Genomic DNA, 25,428 nt, shown 5'->3' on the forward strand with positions numbered 1-25,428 from the left:
TAGGCGTGTTGTGGTGCTATCCAGTTTTTCCACGCAATGATGGGGAAGATAGTAGATGGGATATGTAGAAGATATGGATTTATCGGGATCTATTTTGGACATATGTCCTAGATGCAAATATTCTTTAATGAATTTAGAATAGGACTCTTTCATTTCAGGGTTTTTATTGAATTTTATTTCCAAAGACTGGAAACGTTTTAAAGATGATTTCAGGGAATCGCCTAGTTCAAAAACAGTGGGTTTGATCGGAAGGTTAACTATGAAACGGCCTGTTGAATCACGAACAACAGTATTCTTGAAATGCTCTTCGCATTCAAGCTCCTCTTTGGAAAGTTTTTGTGGATGTTGCTCTGTGGTTTCTTCGATTGACCAACATTTTTCCAGACTATTTTGAAGCTCGCTAGTGCAAAAGAATGATTGAGATTTGGCTTGGGATGTAGCTAACAAGGATATTGGACCACTTATCACCCATCCAAGCTTGGTTTCTTGAAGAATAGGATTGCCTTTGCCTGTTTTAATTTGATTAGGACCAAGAATTTCATAGAATAATCCTGCACCTATCAGGATATCGATTTCTGATGGTGTATGGAAAGATGTATCAGCAAAGGGCAGATTATTTGGAAATTTAATGTTAGAAATATCAAGAGGAAATTGAGGCGTCAGCTCAGTAATTGCATTAATGACTAATGCAGGCAGGTTTAGTGAGTAGTTGCTTACACTGGACTTAACATGTAACTGAGTACGCTTGTTGAGATTTGTCACATCTGGACCGATGCCTGAGATTGACATATTTACAGAGGTATAGGGTAAATCAAGTTTTTTAAACAATTTTTCACTAATGAAATTTGATTGACTGCCATTATCCAGAACAGCCTTGCAAAGAATAGGTAGCTTATTTTTGTCATAAACATATATTAATGCTGTAGACAGTAATACAAATGAATTAGGGTTTTGATTAGTACAGTGTAAGTTTTGAGTATTTTCACTCATATTAGGTATATGTGAGTAAGTGGGTTCATTTGAGTGAATAAGATTTGATTGAGGTTGTGCATTCTGCAAAAATGACTCGTTATTTGGGGTATAATAATTACTTGGAGTTAAAAGTGTAGTCGGGTGATTGGCATTTCGATTGGCATTTTCGCCTTGGGCTAAGCTTTTATGATTATTTTGGTTTGTCGAGTTGGGTTTAGGTTGTATCATCGGTATGGCACGATGCGATGATTGGTTAGGTTGCTTGTCTCTGTCCTGAAATGAGTGGGATTGATAAGAAGATTTGCGATGGCTAAAATTTGAATTTGAGATATTAGAATCGTTGTGTAAAAGTGTGTGGTGTTTACCTTGACACCTTCGGCAAGTATGAGCAGATTTACATTCTCCATTTCGATGTCCATGTCGTAAACAATTTGTACATAAATTTGCCTTTTTTGCCTCAAAGAATTTACCTGAGATAGGCAAATCATGAAATTTCCTGCATGAATAAATAAAGTGATTATCATTACACATGGGACAAGATGGAATAGAATTCTGGGAAATGAAAGATTTTCGCTCATAAGTTTTTTCAAATTTACCATATTGTTTTTTGGTATTTAATTTAAAATCTAAAGATTCTAAAAATCGACAATGTTGTGATAAAAAACTTACAAAGTCCTGAGTTGTTGGTTTATCAATACTTTTGGAAAGGGTTTCCCACTCCTTTCGGGTTTTAAAATCTAGCTTAGAACTTAAAAGATGAATAATAAGTGTGCACCATTTATCTACAGGCTCATTTAAATTTTCGAGAGATTTAAAATGGGTTTGAAATGTATCTAGAAATTTCCTCAGTTGAGTATAGGATTCATCTTTTATTATGGGTAAATCAAATATACATTTCACATGAGAATGAATAATAGCTTTTAGATTTTCATATCGTTCCTTTAAGAGGGACCATGCAGTGTTATAACTATTTTCAGTTGTAGATAGAGAGTTAATAATTTGAGCGGCTTCACCCTGTAGGGTAGATTGTAAATAGTAGAATTTTTCTACATTATTTATTTGCACATTTTTGTCAATAAGGGAGACAAATGTATCTCTAAAATGAGTCCAAGTCTCATATGAACCATCAAATTTGGGTAGAGGTATAGGTGGCAAACGAGGACCATATTGCCCACCCGATTGGAAGAAGGGTAAGTTTGTGTGTTGAGAGTTCGCCACTAAATTAGTGCTTTCAGTGGTAGGTAGTACATTTAAAGCATTTATTTTTTCCAAAATTAATTTCGCATTAGAAATATTAGTGTAAAACAAATTTTCGAATGTTTCACGCTCTTGTTCTTGGTCTTTTGATTCATCAAACTTATTGTTTATACACACTTGCTCGATTTCCAATTGAATATGCTCAAAATCAGTTAAAATGGTTTCGATTTTACTTAACCGGGTTGTTAAGTCGATTTTTATAAGAGGATTGTCTAAAGAGACACATTTTGTTTCTAAAAAGGTTTCGAATCGATTGATTTGATTTGTTAAAGCGTCACGGCGACTAATTAGATTATTATAAATAATAATTTGCTCGTCCTCTTGAGGTTGGACAGATTGTTCGACATTACTAGGAATGTCTGCGTTAGATTTGCTACTTCGCTTAGTTTTAGGCATCTTGGAGGTTTGTGGGGTACAGTGTACACAAAAAATAAACACAAATAATATTTATTTAGATAGGTAGTTTTTGCTTTAAATAAAGCTTAGGTTAAATATGCATGAATACCATAAAAATGGCGAGTAAATGGTGACTAAAGTCGATACGAATGAATAGATTTAATAGAATATAATTTACGTATAGCTACGTTTAGGTTAGTAAAGTAAACAAACACCAATTTAGATGAAAATTGGCATAATATGCAATAAAATGGTTCAATTGGCATAAATATTAACTTAAAATGGATTAGGATAATAAAATGGATCGGACTAACCTCGTTTTACTGCTTCCGTCAGACAAAAAATTCAATTTTGTCATGTAAACAAACTATTGCGTCATGCCAATCGGTGCGCCGGCTGCAGCGGCCGCTGGGAGTTGTACGGTCGCCATTTTTGGACGTATACAAACGTTTGGGTTTCTTGGGTTTTGCTGCGAAGGACCATAAATTCAGCTATCCGGCTCGAAAGATCAACTTGTGTTGGGGCTCACTTGCGGCAGGGTGCCTGAGACATCCCCAATGGTGGAAATTAAACTAAAGGCTCAATTTTACAACCTTTAATTGAAACTTAAAATGCCTAAACGAAGTTCATTACTTATTATATAAAAACTCTGAGATTATACAAAAGGCAAGAAGCGACTCTCTCCCTCTCGCGGGGCCGTTGCACACGCAAACAGACATTTACCACCACCACTACTACTAGCGCACATGATCGATATATATCTGTCTCTTTTGGTTACACAGGAATATCGGAATGGATTCACATAACGTGGCTCGATTATAGTTTAAAGCAAGAGAGAGATGGACGGGCGAAATAATAGGTTTAAAACAGAGGCGCGTAACATAATACAGAGGCGTAACATAAAATCATTCAGACTTAAAAGATTTTGATTTTAAAGAGTCAGGTCCAACATCTAATTTTTTATTAACCTTTAACAATCTATTTGATAGATTTAATTCTCGCAACGTTTTTGCAAAATACTCTTTTAAAAAGCCATTATCAACTAATAATGAAACTTTTATATATGAATACCTCAATAATGTTAAAAATTACATTATTAAATTGAGTTTAAATGGTAAACCACTTATAAAATCAAATAGAAAAACTGGATTTTTAGGATTTTTAATTTGTATTGAAAGCCTGCAAAAAAATTATTTTTATTTAGTAAAATAAAAAAAACTGTTAAAATATATTTTAACGTATAAAATCTCTCAAGACCATTTAGAGTTATTCTTTGGAGCAATACGTAGCAAAGGTGGACATAATGACAACCCAACAGCAAGGCAGTTCGAAGCTTCCTATAAAAGGCTGTTGATACATTCAGAAATTAGAGCCCCTAAATCAGGCAATGCAGTATATCTTGATTCAATCCCGATTTTAACATGTGGATCACATCCTAAACTTTTTAGTGAATCGGAAGGAAATTTCGAAGAGTCTTCTGCGTTTAAAATTTTCTTAAATAAAGTTAATGAAGATGTTAAAAACAACTATATAACAACTAATGCTTGGGACCTCACTGTTTATACAGAAGACATTGTTTCCTATATATCAGGCTTTGTAGTAAAAGGGCTAGCCAAAATTTTAAATTGTTCCAAGTGCGTTGAAGCATTGGAAACTAATGAAGAAACTTTGTCATTTTTACAAAAAAGGAAAACGTATGGAAAGCTGAGAAAAGCTTCCAAGTGGGTAATTGATATTTGCAAGGAAGCTGAAAAATTCTTTAGATTCTTTAATAAGACGTATGGCATATTAAATAAAAATAACAACAATTTGCTGCAAGTGTTAATAATAAAAACATTAAATATATTACCTATTTCAATTTTTCAAACGTTCGGTGATCATATATATGATGATGAAATATTATCAGAACATCCTATCCATGTTTCTAAGCTTATTTTAAAATCGTATTTTAATATTAGAATCTTTTATGAAGCTAATAAACAGTTAGATTTAACTACAACCAATAGAACCAGAAGCTTAAATACCAAGACCATACTATTCAGAAATGAATAAATTATATATAGTTCATATATACAGGGTGTTTCGTTCATCATAAATCATGATATTAATTTATTAAAACAATCTTCTGAGCAATACCTTAAGCTAAGTTCTTTAAAGTCTAATGTGATTTTCGGTCCTAAAAAAGACTTTCTTAAAACTAAGCACATATTATATTGTAAATTAAAATTAACTTAAATATACCTAAAGTTGATTTTGCAAAAAACTTGGGTATTGTCTTAGATGCAGAGGTTAGATATTATTGATAGAAACCGCATACAAAATATACAAAATAGTTGCTCTCAAAGTATATTTGGATTACAAAAATATGTAAAATATCTTTTTAAATTTTTGTTTTACCCGGCTTTTTCATGTATCATGCCATTACTCACCAGCATGCCTTACCATTGGACTGCCATATTTCAGAGATCATTTACATATAATGATATCAAAATTTATAACTCTTTACCAATTGAGCTAACAGCTCTTAATGTACAAACATTTAAAAAATAGTTTAAGAAATAGTTAATAACTTTAATGTAGACTTTGTATTATATTAGGCCTCGTCTCCGTAAATAAGATCAATTGTAGTACCTCTATTTCCTGAGTCAGACCACACAATTCAAAGCTAAAAATAAAAAGTTTTGACAACATCGCCTTTTGTCGGTACCCCCGCTGTCCCGTCCGTCGAGCCTCATTCTCGTTTTATGTGTCAGACCGTTCGCGCGCGCGAGTTATTTCGCCTTTTATTTTTCGGTACCGTGTACAAAATATTTGTGTTTAACCATTAAAAAAAAAATGTATAAACGTAAAAGAAGTCATGACAGTGACAGTGATCTAGCTCTCAAGGTAAATAATATTGAGAAAACTCTCTCAAAACTGTTAAAACGCACCGGTAATAAATCCCCACGCTATCGATCCGACGGTGTGGTTCTCGGAAGTCCCCCTCACGGCCTGTCCACTCCTATTAAAAGGGTGGACCCGCCTCTAAAAAGCAATACCTCACCGCTAGATGGAGAAACAAGTAAATATCGTGTAGGCATCTGGGTTCTTGTCGACGGCCTACTACGTCTAATCTAATAATGTGATCGCCAGTTTAAGATGCGCTGGATGTTGGGATTAATCCGTTCAATGGAAACTACCACACATAACTCACAACAACTTATTATATTTCTCGCAACTTAATAAATTAATTTAGACATTTAGCCTCTTGCCACACGCTCAAGTTACTTTAAGAGTTCAAGCTCAAGAGAGCTCTCAAACACGAATAATGGTGGGTTGCGTACCTCGCACACTCATTAACCTGAATAAAAAGAGACAGATATAACCGAGGACAGAGATAGACATGTGATGGAAACGCAGTTCCCTACACACTCCCTCCCCAGTGACAACGACATTAAAGAAAATAAAATAGATTTACAAAGGTTTATAAAAGCTTAAAACTTAAGTGTTAGATGAGATGTAACATACTTAGGTCTTAAAATAAAATCGCCTTAAAATAAATATTGATTATATAGTTATCAACTAAAAAAAAACAAAATATAATTATTTTACACTGGGTGCAAAAGTGACTTTCTTACGAGGGTAAGTTCTAAGAAGAGGTTGTTTCACAGTACCATCCTGATTAGAAGTGCTTTCGGAAGGTTCCACTGGGCCGTTGAGTTCATCAGCAATAAAAAATGCTGGTTTTAATAAGTCAACCGAGATACTTTTCGATTTACCATTGATGTCAATATCAAAAACACGATCAGAGACGCGGTTTAAAACTTTATGCGGTCCAGTATAAGGCCTTTCGAGAGACTTCTTAGCTATGTTTCTAAAAAATACATGAGTACAGTTATACAAATCTTTAAAGTAAAAAATTCGCTTTTTATATTTATGTGCAACAGGCACAGGTCGAATTTCACGCATATATTGTCTAAATTCTTCGATAAAAATGTTTGGATCTGGAGTAACGTCGTCCGGAAGAAAGAATTCTCCAGGAAGACGTAGAGTAGAGCCAAGCAAAAATTCTGCCGGTGAAGCTTCAGTATCTGCTCTAACATGGGAACGAATTCCCAACAAAATGGTGGATAAAGAACGAGTCCATTGTTTGTATTCAGTATGGCACATGATAGCGGCCTTTAGTACGCGGTGAAAACGCTCAATCATTCCATTCGATTTAGGGTGATAAGGGGTAGTACGAATACGCTGACAACCAATTAAAGAGAGTAGGGCCGAGAAAATGCGTGATTCGAATTGAGTTCCTTGATCCGAGGTAAGCAATCTAGGAGTACCATAACGCGAAATCCAAGTATCATAAAAAGTTCTAGCAATAGTTTGGGCAGACGTATCCTTAATAGGAATTGCTTCAGGCCAGCGAGAAAATCGGTCTATCATTGTCAGGCAGTAAGAGAATCCTTCAGACAATGGAAGAGGACCAACTATATCAATGTGAACTTGATCAAATCGTCCATCAGGAGTAGAAAAATGTTCAGGAACAAGTTTCACATGACGGCTAATTTTGGATTGTTGACATTCTAAACAGTTCTTGCACCATGTTGCAATGTCACGATGCATGTTAGGCCAAACATACCGTTGCCGAACCATCCGATCAGTAATTCTACTACTAGGGTGAGCTGGATCATGAATTTGATGAAAAACTTTTTGGCGAAGGCTGACAGGAATAAAAGGACGAATAGTCTCACCAGATAATTCGCAATACACACTAACCAAGTCTGGACCCCACTGAAGCTTTTTTAGCTTTAATGGATGATCCAACGAAGTAAAAATCGATTTTAATTCATCATCACCGTCTTGCAATTCCGCGAGTTCTTTCACATTAAAATCAGGAGGCAACTGTACAGGTTCAATACGAGACAAGGTGTCGGCCACCAAATTTTGAGAGCCTGCAATATGCTCAATATGGGTAGTAAACTGGGCAATAAATGATAATTGTCGTAACTGTCGCGGAGAAGCTTTATCAGAGCGTTGCTTAAATGCATATATGAGAGGTTTATGATCGGTGAGGATTTTAAAATCGCAACCTTCTAGCAAATAACGAAAATATTTAATAGCTTCAAAAATAGCAGTAAGTTCACGGTCATAAGCACTGTAACGGAGTTGAGAGGGAGAAAATTTGCGTGAAAAAAATGCTAACGGTTCCCAAACACCCTGATTCTCCTGCTCTACCACTGCTCTACCACTGTTTTAGTTGAATTGACAAATAAAGAGTTCAAAGGAGCTTGAGTTTTCGCAGCATAAGGAATATTGCGGCGGTAAAAATTCACCATTCCAAGAAATCGACGAAGGTCAGCTATAGTTTTAGGTTTAGGGGCTTCTAAAATGGCAGTCACTCTATCAGGAGTTGGACGTAGGCCTTCAGCACTAACCATATAACCTAAAAACTCAAGTTCTGGAACGCCAAGAACGCATTTGCTAATATTCAAACGAAGGTGAAATTTCTGTAGTCTCTGGAAAACTGTTCGTAAATTATCAATATGTTGTTCTAGTGAAGAAGAGGCGACTAAGATATCATCGATATAGATAAAGACAAAATCCAGATCGCTCAAAGCACGATTAATATAACGCTGAAAAGATTGGCTTGCGTTTCTAAGACCAAAAGTCATATAAAGAAATTCAAATAGACCAAATGGCGTAATTAATGCAGTTTTTTCAACGTCTTCTGGGGCCATAGGGATCTGATTGTAGGCTCTATGCAGATCTAAGGAAGAAAAAATAGTCTTACCGTGCAAATTGACTGTGCAATCGTGCAGGTGCGGCGTAGGATATTTATCAGGTAGAGTTACTGCATTCAAGCGTCGATAATCTCCGCAAACCCGCCAAGAACCATCTTTTTTAGGCACTAAATGAATAGGACTTGCCCAAGGACTAGAAGAAGGGCGGCAAATACCTGCCTCGACTAAAGCTTGGAATTCGTCTTTGGCGGCCTTAAGTTTTGCAGGAGGGAGACGACGAGCACGTTCAGATACAGGAGGACCAGAGGTAATGATATGATGAAATACATCACTGCAAACAGGAGGGCTCAAAGTAGAAGCGCCTGTCAATTGCGGAAATTCGGCAAGGACCTCGCAAAAACTAAAGTCGGAACTGAGCTTATTAATAGACTGGTAGGCAGCTGGTCTGTCGATTGCTTTTAAATGGACGGAAGTTCTAGTATCAATAATACATTTCTTCTTAACATCCACCGTCAAACCATAATGCGAAAGTAAATCCGCACCAATAATGGGATAAGGGACTGCAGCTATAACAAAATTCCAGCGGATAGGACGTCTTAGACCAAGATCAAGTTCCCTAAAAGATTCTCCAAAAGTGTCGATTCGAGTGTCATTCGCAGCAAAAAGTTGTATTCCCGAGGGATTTCCCTTAATTTTAGGAATGGCAGGAAGTAGTGAAATGTCAGCACCAGTGTCAATCAGAAATAACTGACCACTAGTACGATCACGAACGTGGAGACGATTAGAAATTCGAACACCTTCTCCGACCATCTCCAACCGGGAAGGTTCACTTAGTTTTTTGGTTTATTGACCCAATCGTCATACTTAGAACACCACTTCCGACAAGAGGTTGGATTATCTGGGTATTGAGTATGAGCGCGGCAGAGAGAAGAAGAATCTTCTCTAGAGTTTGACGCTCTACGAGAATTCGAAGACGAGCGTGAACGTGTTTTCTTAAGCTCTTTTTCAAGGTGTAATACTTTCTTGTTGAGAGCGGCAATACTATCCATAAGTTGCTTTATTTCTGAAACTGCAGGGACTGAGGTAGCTGATGGCTTAGAGGCAGAAGCAATATAAGGCTCTGAACTAGTAGATGCACATTCGGCAATGCGGTCAGCAGCCTCAGCTAGACGATTAAGGTCTGAGACACCTGCTGAAACGAGAATTGCACGGTGCTCTCGAGGGAGCTGTTCAAGAAAAATTGATCTAATAATATTGTCATCGACCGTGCCGTTGCTAAGACCTCTAAGACGGCTTAGCATCAACGACGGCTTGCCATCAATTCCTACTTGCCCCTTCAACAGTTTACGCAGCTTCATCTCATCCGACTCAGCGTAAGTTGCAATAACACGGGCTTTAATTTGCTCATAGATATTTACAGGTGGCGGATTCATGATTATAATGTCCCTAACACAACCTAAGACTTCCACATCTAATGCTGCAAGAACAGTGTCAGCTTTGGTGGATTCAATAAGAATACGGGCATTTCTCATGGACACTTCAGCCTGAATAAACCAAAGGGCAGGGTCCACTTGCGAGAATGGAGGTAATTTGGGAACTCTATAATGGTCCAAGCGGAATGAAGACTGCACGTTCACACCATTAGCACCAACAGCCTCACCATTACCATTAAAATTTATGCCCGGCATTGCAGCAGGAGCTGCTTCAACCGCAGGCTGATCAGCCTCAACCGTGAGCTGATCTACTTGCGCCTGCAAACGAGCAATTTGCGCTAGAGCAGTAGCCAAAGCTTCATCATCGGCCATTGTAAACAAATAATTCTAAAATATACACAAAATTTGAAAAATACCTAAGTTTTAAACCGTTTTAAAAATAAGTTTTAAAGAAAACCTTTATAAAATCCAGCGAAGGCTGTCACAGAAGAACTGCAGGAATGTGGGCGGGACATCAAAGGTCTATCATCTCAGCATCAAAAAAAGTTCAATGCTTCCAGGAGATCCAGTACACCAGTCAGCAGGGCAGCAGTAATCCTAGTCCAGGTCCAAAACAGCACATTACCAGGTCAACATCCTTAATGATAGTTGAAAACAGCAAATGCTGCAGCAGGGCTTTCAAATTCGAGTTATATATGAAAAAATATCAAAATGGTGGAATTAGTCATTTTATGGTGAACACTTTGTGGTTATACTACCACCAATGCATGCGTGTATTACGGGTTGCATACACGATATGCATAATATGGCGGACGGTAGATTCCTGTTTTACCGATGTAGCCGGTACAGCAGATTCCTTCTCCAGCTGTCAACGTCATCAAATGTCAACGTCACCATGGAAATTCAAAAATGGCGGACCGGAAATACGTCATGCGGCTACCTCGTGCAATCAAAAACCAAACTAGGATAATTTGTTCATACCAGACCATAAATTCCAACGGCGGTTGTGAAAAATGTCCATAATATGTTAGCAGTTACCCAAAGGAACTAAACATCGCGTCATTTTTAGCAAATCACGTCGGGGTCACCAAATGTAAGCATCTGGGTTCTTGTCGACGGCCTACTACGTCTAATCTAATAATGTGATCGCCAGTTTAAGATGCGCTGGATGTTGGGATTAATCCGTTCAATGGAAACTACCACACATAACTCACAACAACTTATTATATTTCTCGCAACTTAATAAATTAATTTAGACATTTAGCCTCTTGCCACACGCTCAAGTTACTTTAAGAGTTCAAGCTCAAGAGAGCTCTCAAACACGAATAATGGTGGGTTGCGTACCTCGCACACTCATTAACCTGAATAAAAAGAGACAGATATAACCGAGGACAGAGATAGACATGTGATGGAAACGCAGTTCCCTACAATCGATCCAAAGTGCGGCGGGGGGGTCATAGGTTCACGTTCAGGTCGAAAAAGACATAGAAAAGAGAAAGAAGGAAAATAAAATATCATTTACAATATTTTATGGGCTCCAGTCAGTCCGACGCCGGTCAGGTTAAAAATTATTTAAGCGGGCCATTCATTAGCGGATTGGTTGGCCGGATCGGTCTGCCCTGACTTGTCCGGCGACCGATCCGCTAATGAGTGACATTGAAAGACAAGGCGCGCACCGGTCAGGGTCGGGTTGTGAGTTCGCCGATCGGATCACTGAACCTACGACCCGACCGCGACCAATCCGTGCGAATTTGTGTATGTGTGGGTACCGCAGATTTGTCCAGTGTGACTTCAGCCTGCAGCAGTTAAACGTGCGCTAAAAGTGAATTGAAAATGTCTTTCGAAGACAACAAAGTTTTTTGGGAAGAATTTATTTTTCTATATCAAGAAAATCCCTGCCTTTGGGATATCAAAAGTAAAGATTATCGCAACAAGCAAAAGAAAAATGCTGCTTATGATATTTTAATTAACAGTTGCAAACCACTTTTCCCAAATGCAAACAAGGAATTTGTTATAAAAAAGATGTCATCATTACGGGCATCTTTCCGGCGGCAACTAAGGCGGATTAATGGCGCTAAAAGAACAAGAACGGGGGCAGAAGATGTACCAGAACATACGTCATGGTACTTCGATCTATTGTCGTTTCTTATGGATCAAGAAGAGTCTCGTCCAGCAGTGTCTTCGATATTAGACGACAATAACATCGAGGAGAACTCACATACCTCAGTAAGTATTTTTTTATCTACCTTGTTTGTATAATGTAACTCAGAAAAAAATTAAAGTCGTTTGAAAGCAAGGGCGTAGATAAAGGGGGTAATTACCCCCCCCCCAGAATAATGTATTTATATTAAAAAATATATATAAGTATAAAAAAAATAAATTAAAAAATTAAAATTAATAACATTTGCAACAGTGCTAAACTGAGATTAAATCTAACATATGTATATATACCGGGTGTTTTTCAAAAGTGGCTCACCCCTATAACTTTTTTATTTTTTAAGATAAAAAAATGAAATTTGGCAACAGTGTATGGGTCATTGAGATGAATTAAATGGCGTATTCAATTATTTTTTATCACTTCCGGTTTGACCGGAAATGACCATAACTTTCGATTTTTAAATGGGACCCTCTGTATATTTTATTTTTATTCGATAGAAAATGTCATTCTGCGTACAATGACACCTATATGTCAACTTTTGACATATCTGTTAAAAAATATTTAGGTTTTTTAAATTCAATCTAGAGTGCCATTGACTTCGTTAAAATCGTTAATTTAACATCAAGTAGCCCTAGAAAAATATAATTGACCGTCTTTTACCCATACACTGTTGCCAAATTTCATTTTTTTATCTTAAAAAATAAAAAAGTTATAGGGGTGAGCCACTTTTGAAAAACACCCGGTATGTTTGTATAATATGTTATTGTAGACTTACATGTACCTACATACATTAACTTCCAAAAAAATTACCCCCCCAGAAAAAAATAATATCTACGCCCTTGTTTGAAAGAGGTGGTGGATTAAAAAAAAATTATAATAATTATTATTTAATGAAAACCCAAAATTCACTACTTTACGTACTTTATTCAAAGTAGACATAAATGAATTTATCAGTGTACAAATCTATCTTGGAAGTCGACGGCACCAGCATTATTGTAATATTCCTTGTATCCATTTCGTACCATTTTGGCGCCAATAGTAGGAACGTCGTGCCTAGAAATATCCAGTGACGTTAGTTCTGAATTAGTGTGCCTATCGTCACCTAATAAAACAGTTCCAGAGTTAACGTCTTCTCTATCAATATGATTAGGTTGAATATATGTAGTACTCTTGCCTCGTAATAGGTTATGTAAAACACAACAAGCCATTACGATGTCGTCAACTGTCTCTACTTTGGTAGCTATTGGTGTTAGCAAAACCCTAAATCTATTGGCCAGGATTCCAAACGCATTTTCGACTACACGACGCGCACGGGAAAGTCGATAATTGAAACATTTTTCCCCATAGTCAATTCTGGTGGTGTGTCTGTAGGGTTTCATAAAATTCGTCATAAGACTGAACGCTTCGTCTCCTATAAACACAAACGGTAATTTGTTTCTAATTCCTGCCATACTGATTGGCTCAGGCAGTTTTAAAGATCCTTTTGTCAATAAACGGTAAAATTCTGTATTCTTGATGACACCGCCGTCTGATATTCTACCATTCGTTCCACAATTAACATAAATAAATTCATAATTAGCATTTACGATTGCAAATAATACGCTAAAGAATCCTTTGTAGTTATAAAAGTATGATCCACTACCTGGCGGCTGTTTTATTGCTATGTGTTTGCCGTCTGCGGCTCCTAAGCAATTTTCAAATTGCCACATTTTCTTAAACTGGTCTGCTATTTGAAGCCATTCCTCTTCTGTTGAGGGAAACTGGAAAAAAAAAACTAATATCGGTTAATTGTATTTTGCAGGACACTGATTCACACACACAAGACTCAACTCAACCTTCGGATAGTTCACCAGTTTTATCACCTGCAACATCTCAGAGCTCGACATCAACTTCCCGTAACAAGCGAATTCAGAAGTCAGAGAACACCTGGACAAAGAAGAAACACCAATTTTTGGATGCCTCCCTTAAAATTTTGCAAACAGAGACTGCACCCCCACATACTGATAAAGAAGAATCGCAAGAAATAACATTTGGCAAAAATATTGGCCAACAGTTACAGGAGACTGAAGACAGACAAAAGATAATAGCCCAAAAATTGATATCAGATGTGCTTTTTTATGCTAAATTGGGGAATCTTACTGATTCTTCTAGTATTTCATTCACTCACCAACCAGCACCTTGTCAAAGTGTCTCTTACGTACCACCAGCACAGCTCTATCAACCAACATATACCAATAATCTTACACCTTACACTCAGCCCAATGCAGCAGAAGTCTATCGACCAACCTACGCCAATCTTACATCTTTCACTCCTCCAAATGTAGCACAAGCCTATCAACCAACCTACACCAATCTTAATACACCTTCCACTCAGTCAAGTGCAGCACAAATCTTCCGACAAACTTACATCAATCATACAACATCCACACAACCAAACTCAAATGCGGCCGGCTTACCTTTTACCTCTCAATCAGAAGTGTCCACACCTACAACTGATGCAGCTGCGAAAACTACAGATCATGTTTTCATGGATGAATTTTTATCTTTTGACAAAGCAAAGAACTAATAACAGTTAGTCATTAATTTGTAGCAGTAAGCAAACTCAATAAACAAACTTTCCATTTTTTCTTATTTCTACATTCCTTTTAACATGCAATTATTACAGTAAAGTACTTACCCGCAAGTATTTTTCCCGGAGGGACATGTATATAGCACGACACGTTTCTGGAATGATTTTTCCAAGTAACTGAGGAGAAATTATACACGAAAACTTTAAGTCTTCGTAACTCCTCCCTGTTGCCAGAAATCTCAAAGTTGCCACTAACCGTGCTTCAGCAGTAACTGATTCTCTGAATACAGTATTTTCCCTTTTTATAAGAGGTTCTATTAACATTAATAATTCTTGAAATGTGTTATAATCCATTCGGAGATAATTTATAACATCAAGAGGCTCAGAGGATTGGATACATTTCAATAAACGTAAATGCGTAAAATGTTCTCTCTTTTGCAACCACTTTTTCACCCAAATCCGTTTTTTCTGTTTTTCATTTTCGAATAACAAAATTGCACCAACTGCCAAAGCAACTTTTGACTTCTTGGAACACGCGGGAGACATAGTGTGTATGTAGGGCTCACCACAACCACTGTACGAATGAACTCTTTGCAAGGTTCGTGGTGTATGTGTGGACGTCGGTGGATGAGTCGCAGGCCGGGTCTCGGTTGGGAGTCGGGTACGGGTTCGTCTAGTGAATGGCCCGCTTTAGGAATAAAATAACCAGAAAAGATAATAAATAACTACCTGTAATTTTGATACCTGAGTCTTCTATTTATTCCGAGACACAGGGTTGTTCTAATTATTTCTACGGCTGTTCGCAGTGTGTTAAGTTTTGCTTTGTTTTTCAGTGTTTTGTGTACTCTTTTGATTGTGTAGTGGTTGTTGATACCAGTTTTAAGAACTTTTTTTTCTCTGAAGGCTTTGCTGGAAGTAACCAGGTAAGATCATACTAATTACACATATTGACATACTAAGTACACAACTTATTAAATCGAATTTATTTGTTATTATAAGATGTGCTAATAATAATATAGATAGTTTAGGGTTATGATAAACCTTGCCTGGGGCATTTATTATTTGGAGAATATAAAATATGAGCATTTTAAATTTCACATTCAAATTTTATTATTACAATCAATTAGTAAACTTGTTATACCTATATACAGAAGCACTGAGGGGCCACACAAGTTTTTTGATGTGACTATGTTTGATATATTATTATAGTTAAGAGTCAATATAGTGTTTGCAGACCAGGTATAACCAGTTTAGTATCTCACCGAGTATCTGACTAGAGTCGAATAATATTACACCATTTGTAATATAATAGCAGATCAACATTTAAACTACATATTTATATGTACCTAATATCTTTAATATCATCTATGGTCGCAGTCAGATAAAGACTTTTTTGACAAGAACTAATTGGAAATATTAGATATTTATAAAATAATTAATTTTAATTGTATTCAGGTATATTTAAATATATTATTTTAAAAAATGGCTCCACTTTTTCCACCTGAAAAATTAATTATGAAATTATAAAAAAAATTATGAAAGTGACAGTATTTTAGATTTATATGCTTTTAAATTTGCTAAGCTATGCCTAATAAAAAAAATTGATAATTATACATACATTTTATAAATAAAAATTTAAAAAGATGCTCTATTTTTTCCAAAATTTTTTCTCTCTTGTACATGAGATTGAGAGATATATCATTTTCTATAGAAAGAGAGAAAATTAACGGTATGTCAAAGTGTGACACATAGTTGAATTGGTAATTAAAAAAGCTATTTTAAACTGTGATAATTCAATAAGAAAATAATTGAAGTGTCTAGATAAGAAAATACATGAAGTTGATCGAAGTTTGACAAATCAAATTTAAAAACTAATGCAATAATTGTTTTTACCATAAAAAATTGTTTTGAATATGTTCTTGCAGATTTTAAAATTTTTACAGATATAATAAGCTTTAAAGAAAATGCTGATTTGCATTTTTCCTAAATATCTCAAAAACCAAAAAAGGTATGCTGCTGGCATCTTACTTACAAAGAGTTAAAATATTCTTTAAAAATTTGTCCTTTTAACTAATAATTTTTCTATCTGTCATAGTTTACATTTTTTTACAAAGCTCTGTCCAATTGCAAAATAAAATAATCTTACTTTTTTAGTATGATTATTTTATTAAAAAAAATACATTGGCTGTTTTGTTTCAAAAAGCATAACATTTTTATAAGCATAATGAAAAATAACAGCTGGGGCCAATTCACTATGAAACTAAATTTTATTGTAAAAGTTTTAATTAATAAAGACCAATCAATCTTTTATTGAAATATAGTTTTTAATATTTTACATGGTCAAGAAATTAATGTTTTTATATTTGAAAATTTTTAACATTAAATATCTCAGCTGAAAAATATAACCTCAGTTTTACTTATCTATCATCGAAAGAAAATATATTTTATATAAAAGGGATATTTTTGAATTGAAACAGAATAATTATTGTGTTTTTGCAGATAAAAAAAATAACAGGATGCACATGGAAGAAAATACAGATTTTTCTAAAAATCGCATTCTACATACATATGTAGTAAGTATTTGCTTGTATACATTTTAGTCACAAATTTAAGATAGTCTAATATGGGATACAACAATCCTGGGTGACACTCTATTTTAATTTTTTTTCAATTTTTGCAATATCTTTTATTTTTTTAAAGACTAAAAGTAATCAAAATATGGGAAACATTAATAGTTATGGGCAATATAACCTGAATAAAGGTCTACATACATATATGTAGTGAGTAAAGTTTCTTTAAAACATATATATGAGTATATAATTTTTAAACTCATTCTCTAAGAACTTTTTAACTTTAATTAATATGGTTTTTAGGACAATATGTCTGTCTACTGTGCAGTTAAAGATTGTGGCCTAATAAAAACTAAGAATCATAGATTCCCCAATCCTTCAGTGGATTATCTTAGATTTGAGAAATGGGTGAGCTTGACAGGCAACAAGGCTTTGTTGGACAAAAATCCCAACAAAATTTACAGTGGTAACCGAATGTGCTCAAACCATTTTACACCAAGTGACTTTGGGCCTAACCAGGTTCTTTTAAAAACATCAGTGCCATCATTAAATTTACCAGGTCAGTTTACACATAGTTTTTCAGTGGTGTAGACCATGAGCAAGGGGGTAACAGAGCATTTGTCCCCCACAAGACAGTTTGTCACTAGTTGTTTTTTTAACCCACTTTTAATCTTTTATAAAAATTATTACTTATCATGCCACTTTAAAACTTTTCAGTCTATGCCACTACGGTTTTTATCAGGTTTATCAAGTTTTTAAAAATTAATGAACTTTTTTTTTGTGTTGTAGATCCCTTACTCAATATTAAGTTTAAAATGCCAGAAGAAGACTTTCCAAAACAAGATAATATTTCAATTAATAAACCAGGCATATCAGGAATAAAGAGAAAACATGAGGTGGAAAGTTGTGTCACCTCCAATCCAGGGCCCAGTGGCTTGCAAAAGTTTGAGGTAGAACAAACAGAAAACCCGTTAGTGGAAGATACTCGGTTGGCTCCTAGTAAGTTCATTATATTCTAATTTCTAATATGTGTATATTTTATAAATCATTCAAATATATTTGTTTGTTTTTAAACAATACACAATGATTTTATAAAATACCTTTTTTCAGGAGCAACTGAATTATTAAGAGCAGTTGATGTAACTAGAAAAGTCCAGTTAACCCCAAAGGCTAAATACTTTTATGAAAAAGCTGAGTACTTCAAAAAGAGGACAACTAAGTTACGAAGATCAAAAATGTCACTTAAAAGGCAGCTGCAGTTTCCAGACTTGACTAATCCATTTGGGTTTAAAGGGGTAATTTCCAGCATGGATAGATAGGATCAGGAAAAGGTTTTTTGAATCTCAGATAGAGAATTCCAATAAAAAGCCAAGGGGTCGAAGGTTTACGCTAGAGGACAAAGTCCTTGCTCTTGCATTCTATAAGCACAGTGGTGCAAATTACAAATTTATGAGCAGGATATTTGCCCTTCCATCAAGATAAACCCTTGGAAAATTATTAAATCGGATTCCTGTTAAACCAGGCATTAACTATGAAGTTTTGTCTATATTAAAGGCTGAAATTAAAAACTTTAAGGATCCTAGGGATAAAATTTGTCTTCTCATGTTTGATGAAATGAGCATTGAACCTCATTTATCTATAGACAGAACCAAAGGCAGCATAGTTGGCTTTGAAGACTATGGTTTTTATACAACCAATAAAATTGCAAATCATGTTCAGGTTTGTAATTATTATTATTGTGTAATACTATAATGTAAAAATTATATTTTGTTTTTAGGTTTATGTTTTGAGAGGTGTCATGAGGAAGTGGAAACAACCGATTTATTATAACTTTTGTTATGGGGCCACAAAAGCTCATGACATCAAAAACATTTTGAAAACAATAATTTCTGAATGTCACAAAATAGGCATAACAGTTATTGCAACAACATGTGACCAGGGAACTAATAACGTCTCGGCAATTCGGTCTTTAATTGCTGATACGAAAGAAAAACATGTAAGATTTGGTGAGGAGTGGACAAGGAACACATTCGAGATTAATGATTTGGAAGTTGTACCAATCTATGATGTCCCACATTTAATTAAAGGAGTACGAAATAATTTTTTAAAATATAATATACTATTTTCAATTGATGGACTTCAAAGAGAAGCAAAATGGGATCATCTAATTTCTCTTTATGAAATGGACTCATTTTTCGGAGAGCTTAAACTGTGTCCCAAATTAAGCGATATCCATGTAAACAGAAGAAAAATTAATAAAATGAAAGTATCCATTTGCAGCCAGGTTTTAAGCCATTCAGTGGCTGTTGGATTGAATGTACTTGCTCGTAGTGGTAAGATTTTTTATAAATGAAAAAAATCCTTTTTTAGTCAATATGATTGATTTGCTAGTTTTAAGATGTACTGTTTTCTTGAAGTATTTACGCTTTCCTTAATTGTTACTGAATGTATTATTTATTTCCAGGTATGAAAGTAAACTATAATGAGCAGATACGACAAATGCCGAGGGAGGCAGAAAGTACAGCTGTTTTTGTAAAGTTTATGGACCAGCTCTTTGATAGCCTAAATGGAAGTACGTTTCATCCAGGAAAAAGGAAAATTTTAAGATCAGCCCTAACTAAAAATTCTGCACATTTTAAATTTTGGGCAGCTGCAGTAAGCAATTTAAAAACATTTCGATGTGTAAAAGAAAATAGCCTTTGTATTCCTCCATCTTTTAAAAATTTAATTTTCACCATCGAAAATTTTAAAGTTATTTTTGATAAATTAGCCAGTTCAGAAATAACTTATTTAATGCCCAGGACTTTCAATCAGGATCCTTTGGAAAACTTCTTCGGTCAAATACGACAACGGGCATTTAGATTTATTAACCCGACAGCCGAAGCATTCACCCCTATTTATAAATCACTTTTAGTAAAAAATCTTACATCTAAACATTCTATGTCAGCAAATTGCGAAGATGATGAATCCGAGATATTTCTTACATTGCAACGACTTGTGTCACAAGTAAGTTTTTTGCTTTAAGTTAATAATTTTAAAAATTAAAATTATGTGTATTTTTCAGGGACTGCCCGAAGATGATAACAAAGAAGATCCAGTTGAATATACTGCTATTCCAAGCTCATTGCCAGCCAGACAGACACCTATGGTAGAAAAAGTCTTAAAATATGTTTGCGGCTATTTATTTAAAAAACTGAAAACGAGAATTAGTGTTAAAAACTGTTTTTGTATGAAAATGTTTTTAATTCGAGATCATGAAGAGGACAATGTTGACAATGATATCATGATAGAACGGGAATATACGGATAATAAAACAAGATTGTATTATGTCAATAAAGAGTTTGTGTTTAAGTTGGGTAAGGCATATTCCATAATCAAGTATGTTCTAAACACAGATCTGCATAAGAAGGGAGTTCTACAATATGTTTTAAAACAACTTTTAGTAAAAGTAAAACTTACATCCTGTATGCATAATCATTTAATATCGAACACTATTTTTAAATATTTTGTTAATGTAGTAACTTTTAATTATATTAGGGAAATTAATAACATTCTTAAAGGTAAAAATGTAAAGTGCCTCCCTGTAAAATGTCCACCCTATTTTAAAAATGCTAAAGCACCACAATTAAAACGCTTTAATTACAAAAAGTAAAATAAACTATAATTCTACAATTTGTTGTGTTTTTTTTAAGCCTCAAAATAAGTGGTATACAATAAACTGTGTTTATTGTATACCTCTTTGATTTTAGAGAGATTATTATATTTAATGCCTTCAAACAAACTATACAATGTGTTCTATTTAAGACTGTATCACCTCATTCTTATTTATTTTATGTTGAAATTACAAACTTTTAGGATTGTCTCACTAAAAAAGGCCTTTATGACCTAGTTTGCTGTTTCTCATACCTTTTACTCTACGTTAATTAGCAGACCTAAAAATCCAAACTGTGCAAGCCGTTTTTTCCTTAAAAAAATTATAATTGGAATAAAAGGTGTGTAAATTTTCTAAAAACTTCCATTTAGCAACTTTTGTTAAGTCTTTTTTTTACTTAACTGAAATAATATTTAAAAATTTAAATTTTAAAGTTAATAATTTATAGGAAATAACCGAAAGTACATTCAATTAAAATAATATTTCTATTTTTTAAATATTAATTATTGTTTTGGAGAAAGGAAATGCGAAATTCAATTCTTGTGAAGTAAAATTATTTCTTTTTTCTAATAAGAAAACCATTGCCTAGTGAAAGTTAGAAATAATTTTCAAAAGAAAAAAAAAATGTAATTTCAGTGTCTTCAAGAAAAAGTCACCATGCATTTAAAAAAAATTTATCCAGTTTTTGGGTAAAATTTTCTAATTTAAAAACATCAAAACCTCTTTTTTTAAATTTTAGGTTTGCTTTAACTGTCATTGAGCATATAAAATAAAAAAACACTGGTACACAAAAAAATAAACGAGGCCAAAACAGTCCATTTAATCTTTTTTTCGGTTTTGTGAAAATATAAAATATTACATATTATAATTCCTTAGGTGATACCTAGAGCTTTAAATATCAGTCAAATATCTTATTACTAAGTTTCCACTAATTTAGAATAAATTAAGGATTTTACTAAAAAATTTAAAAATCCGTTAACAAATAAAATCAGCATTTATGTCAAGAGGAAGTATGAATTTACATTAGGTTACATGGGAACTCAATTTTAATTTTTATCCGGCGCATTCGCCGTTAAAAAATATAATACCAGTTACCGTTATCGCATAAGTAAAATAACGCTCGTTAAAAGTTATTGGGTATGCGAAAACTCTTTCTAATACAATACCTAGCCGCAAGGAGGCGCCTCAATTTGGATCCACGGCACATATGAGAGTGTTCATTCTAGTATACCCCTTCAATATTATTCTATGACGCTGGCTAGCAGGTTATCTGCGCGGACCTGCTTTAAACGGTTTTAACTGTGTATACGTTCATATAAACATTCGAAATAATTCTTAAAGCGATAAACGCGAGATGACGCGAGTCACCGGTAAGCGAGAATCTCGCGTCCACTCTGTGGGCACACTATGACGTAGCGCGTAATTGGGACGGAATCTCGGGAGGTATAAAAAACCCCAGACTAGCAGCCTTATAACTTTGTAAATACTTACCCTAACAACTTGAAATAAACGTCATTGTTCTTATAAACTTCTGTTGTATTTATTTTTGGGAAAATATATATATATTTTTTTTAAATTTTCCAAGCCCATTGAGTAGCTCAACGAGAAGATCCGGAACAGTACTACGTTGTTGACGGAATATCAACGTCGGAAGCAGCCAGATCCAGAGACGAGACTTCAAAGGGACATTGAAGGGCTACGTATGGACAAGATACTGGTTTTGCTGTAAGTACATTTAATGTCATTTAGAGTGTCTAATACTGATAGTGATAGCTCATACGAAAGTTCATCATCTTCAGATACAGAGAATATCGTTCAAGATCTCCTTTAAAAGTAAAAGCGAAGGCACATCGCAAAAACTTTAATAAGGAAAAAAGAACTCAAGAGAGTAACTTTAACAATTTTAATATGCCTAACGAAGGTGCGGGAGCTTCGACTCCAACCTTTCCTCCCTTAAAAAAGGAATACTTAGACATGGTTCCCGAGTTTCATGGCGAAACGGAACTACTTTCTAGATTTTTAAATATTTCGGAAAAACTTGTAAATAAATTTTACAATACTTTAGATTTAACTGATTTTCAAAATAAATAATTAATGTCAAGTTTAATTTCTAAAATAAAAGGTGAAGCCGCAATAAATATTTCATCTAGTTTAATAACAAATTGGCAAGAATTAAAAGACGCATTACTAAATGCTTATGCTGATAAGCGTGATATTTATACGTTAAATATCGAAATGGCAGAAATAAAACAAGAAAAAGAGACAACATTCGAGTTTTATAATAAAATACTAAATTTATTAAATTTGCAAATATCATTTATTTCAACCCATTCAAGTGTGATAGAATCTCCAGTGCTGTCTCAATACTGCCGAAATTTAGCTTTAAGGGTTTTATTAAGAGGGTTAAAAGATCCAATTGGTTCATTAATGAGAACCAAAAATCCACAGGATTTAAATACAGCTTTAAATATGTTAGTTAACGATTTTCAAATTCAGTCAGCGGAACAAAAAAGTTTAAAAACGTTTAATAAATCTAATAATAATAGGCCTAAATATCCAAATATGCTAAGGAATTTTAATTTGCCGATAACAAACTATAGCCATAATAATTATACACAAATTACTCTTAATCAATTATTATTCATTATTAATTATAAAGTCTAGATTCTTTAGTTCATTCATCTAAATTTTTAATATCTTTTAATTGATTTAATTTTGATTTAACATTAGTTAGAGGTTTATTTTTGTCATTTAAAATTCCATCCACAAATATAGTAAATTCCTATAAGTTATATATAACAATTCTAAATAAGGCCTAAAATCTAAAATAAAAAAGTCTTTAAATTCTTATACAACATATGCATATAACTATGTTTTAGATGAGTGACATAGATTGTTCTATAATATTTTCTTGCTGGACAACTTTTCAATAAATGTTATATTAAAATTACTGGTTAAATTGTCAATTTCTATAATGTAGCCAGGATTGTCGTTAAAGTATGCTTAATAAATTTTTCAGATGCCAAAAATGAGTAAAAAGACGAAAAACATCCAGCAAAAAAAAATATATTTATCCAAAAAGTTGGAAAATACAGAAAGCCGTAACAAAGAGGAAAATTTACAAAATACTAGTAAACAAGTACATGTGCAACACAAGTTGCCCATAAACAAGATCCCAGAGGATAGTACAAGTAAGGTAAAATTTAATGAAGTTGTAATAGAGTAATACAATTATTATTGACAACAATGAAGTATTGTCATCAAAAACTGTTAATCATAAAAAACAAAAAGTTATTGATTCTTTTCAAAAGTTATTTCATACAGGTGAAATTCAGAATAGTGACAAAATGCAGGAAGACACTACAATCAATCATCCAACCAAGTTTGAACTAGCATTAAGAGAAGGCCCCACCATTGTTTGCAGTTGTTGTATGCGATTATGGTTTTTCACTTCATGTCGAAAAATAGATCTACAAATGCTAGAAAACAAATTTGGAAACCAATTCACTACACAAATTTGTAATGATGGGGTTTTCTTCTGCAACTCTTGCTCATCGAATATTTATAAAGGACAATTGCCAAAGTTCTGGTCCGGCAATCATAATATTGTTCACCCTATTCCAGTTGAGTTAAAAGATCTGACTATCCTTGAAGAAAGGATGGTGTCGGCCAGGTTACCTTTCATGAAAATCCGACAGGTAGGATATGCACGACAGTGTTACATAACTGGCCAAATAGTCAATGTCCCTATAAATATAGATACTTCGACCAAATTATTGCCTAGAAATGTAGAGGAGACACAAACTATTCAGGTTAACAATTTCGCTGCCACTGTCGCCAATTGGCGACACTGCTGTCTAGACTGCTGTGCCCCCGTCTTCGATATATTATTATATGGTGCTTCAGTTTACGCGGCTCGCTATTATAGTTCGGAAGGGTGAATAGGCATACAGGTTAGACATTTTTGTAAACTTTTATGTACGTGGTTTGTGTTTTTTGTTTCGCTGATTGTCTTAGTGCGGGCGGGAAAATGGCCGACAATAGTAATGTGGCGGGTCCTTCTCAAGCTAAAAAAAAGAAGCCTTCAGAAAAACTTAGTGACGCGGAGTTGTTACAGATTCTAGAAGACAGTGATTTCTCTGATACAGATTATAACTTTTCTGATAACGAGGAGGATTATGCCCTTCCCAGTGGAGTAGAGCCAGATGATAGTGCCACCCCTGATAGCTTACAAGAGCAGGAACAATCAGAAGTTGCAGATAATGTAAATTATGATGATATTATTTGGCAAGACGCTCCGGGTGGCATGGTTAGTCACCCTTTTACGAAAACTGAAGAACTGCTAGTTCAGCCAACTGAAAATACGCCTTTAGGATATTTCCGTTTTTTGTTGACCAACGATATTCTTTTAAAAATTATTGAAGAAACAAACCGAAATGCAGTTGAAATTTTATGTTCTCCAGGAGTTTCAGAGCAATCAAGAATTTCTTTGTGGAAAGACTTAACGATGGACGACTTCTTAGTTTTTTTGGGCATATTTTTACATATGGTAAACGTAAAAATTTCAAGATTACAGGATTACTGGAAAAAGGACCCATTTTTTCATAATCAAGCTATTGCAAATAGTATGAGCAGGAATCGGTTCTTATTAATTCTACGTGAACTGCATGTTTCAAAGAATCCAACATCCAGAACAGCAGACGAAAA

The 25,428-nt window shown here is 34.4% G+C and overlaps 3 protein-coding genes across 4 annotated transcripts in view; 1 reads left to right on the forward strand and 2 right to left on the reverse strand.

Moving 5' to 3' along the window:
- LOC126747038 (uncharacterized) overlaps positions 1 to 15,194 on the reverse strand; it is a 41,866-nt gene extending 26,672 nt beyond the window's left edge. The window contains exons 1-3 of the mRNA XM_050455520.1: positions 14,608 to 15,194; positions 13,517 to 13,690; positions 9,859 to 10,159 (exon numbers count right to left, since the gene is read on the reverse strand). Of these exons, the coding sequence (XP_050311477.1) occupies positions 9,859 to 10,159; positions 13,517 to 13,690; positions 14,608 to 15,045 (913 nt within the window). The 5' untranslated portion in view covers positions 15,046 to 15,194. The remainder of the gene's footprint in view (positions 1 to 9,858; positions 10,160 to 13,516; positions 13,691 to 14,607) is intronic.
- The window catches only part of LOC126746840 (uncharacterized), a 445,675-nt gene that overhangs the window by 405,462 nt on the left and 14,785 nt on the right, over positions 1 to 25,428 (reverse strand). The window lies entirely within an intron of this gene.
- LOC126746839 (uncharacterized) overlaps positions 1 to 25,428 on the forward strand; it is a 476,426-nt gene that overhangs the window by 256,881 nt on the left and 194,117 nt on the right. The gene's annotated exons all lie outside the window — the stretch shown is intronic.

This window comes from Anthonomus grandis, chromosome 18 (assembly GCF_022605725.1).
Source record: "Anthonomus grandis grandis chromosome 18, icAntGran1.3, whole genome shotgun sequence".
Classification (NCBI taxonomy): domain Eukaryota; kingdom Metazoa; phylum Arthropoda; class Insecta; order Coleoptera; family Curculionidae; genus Anthonomus; species Anthonomus grandis.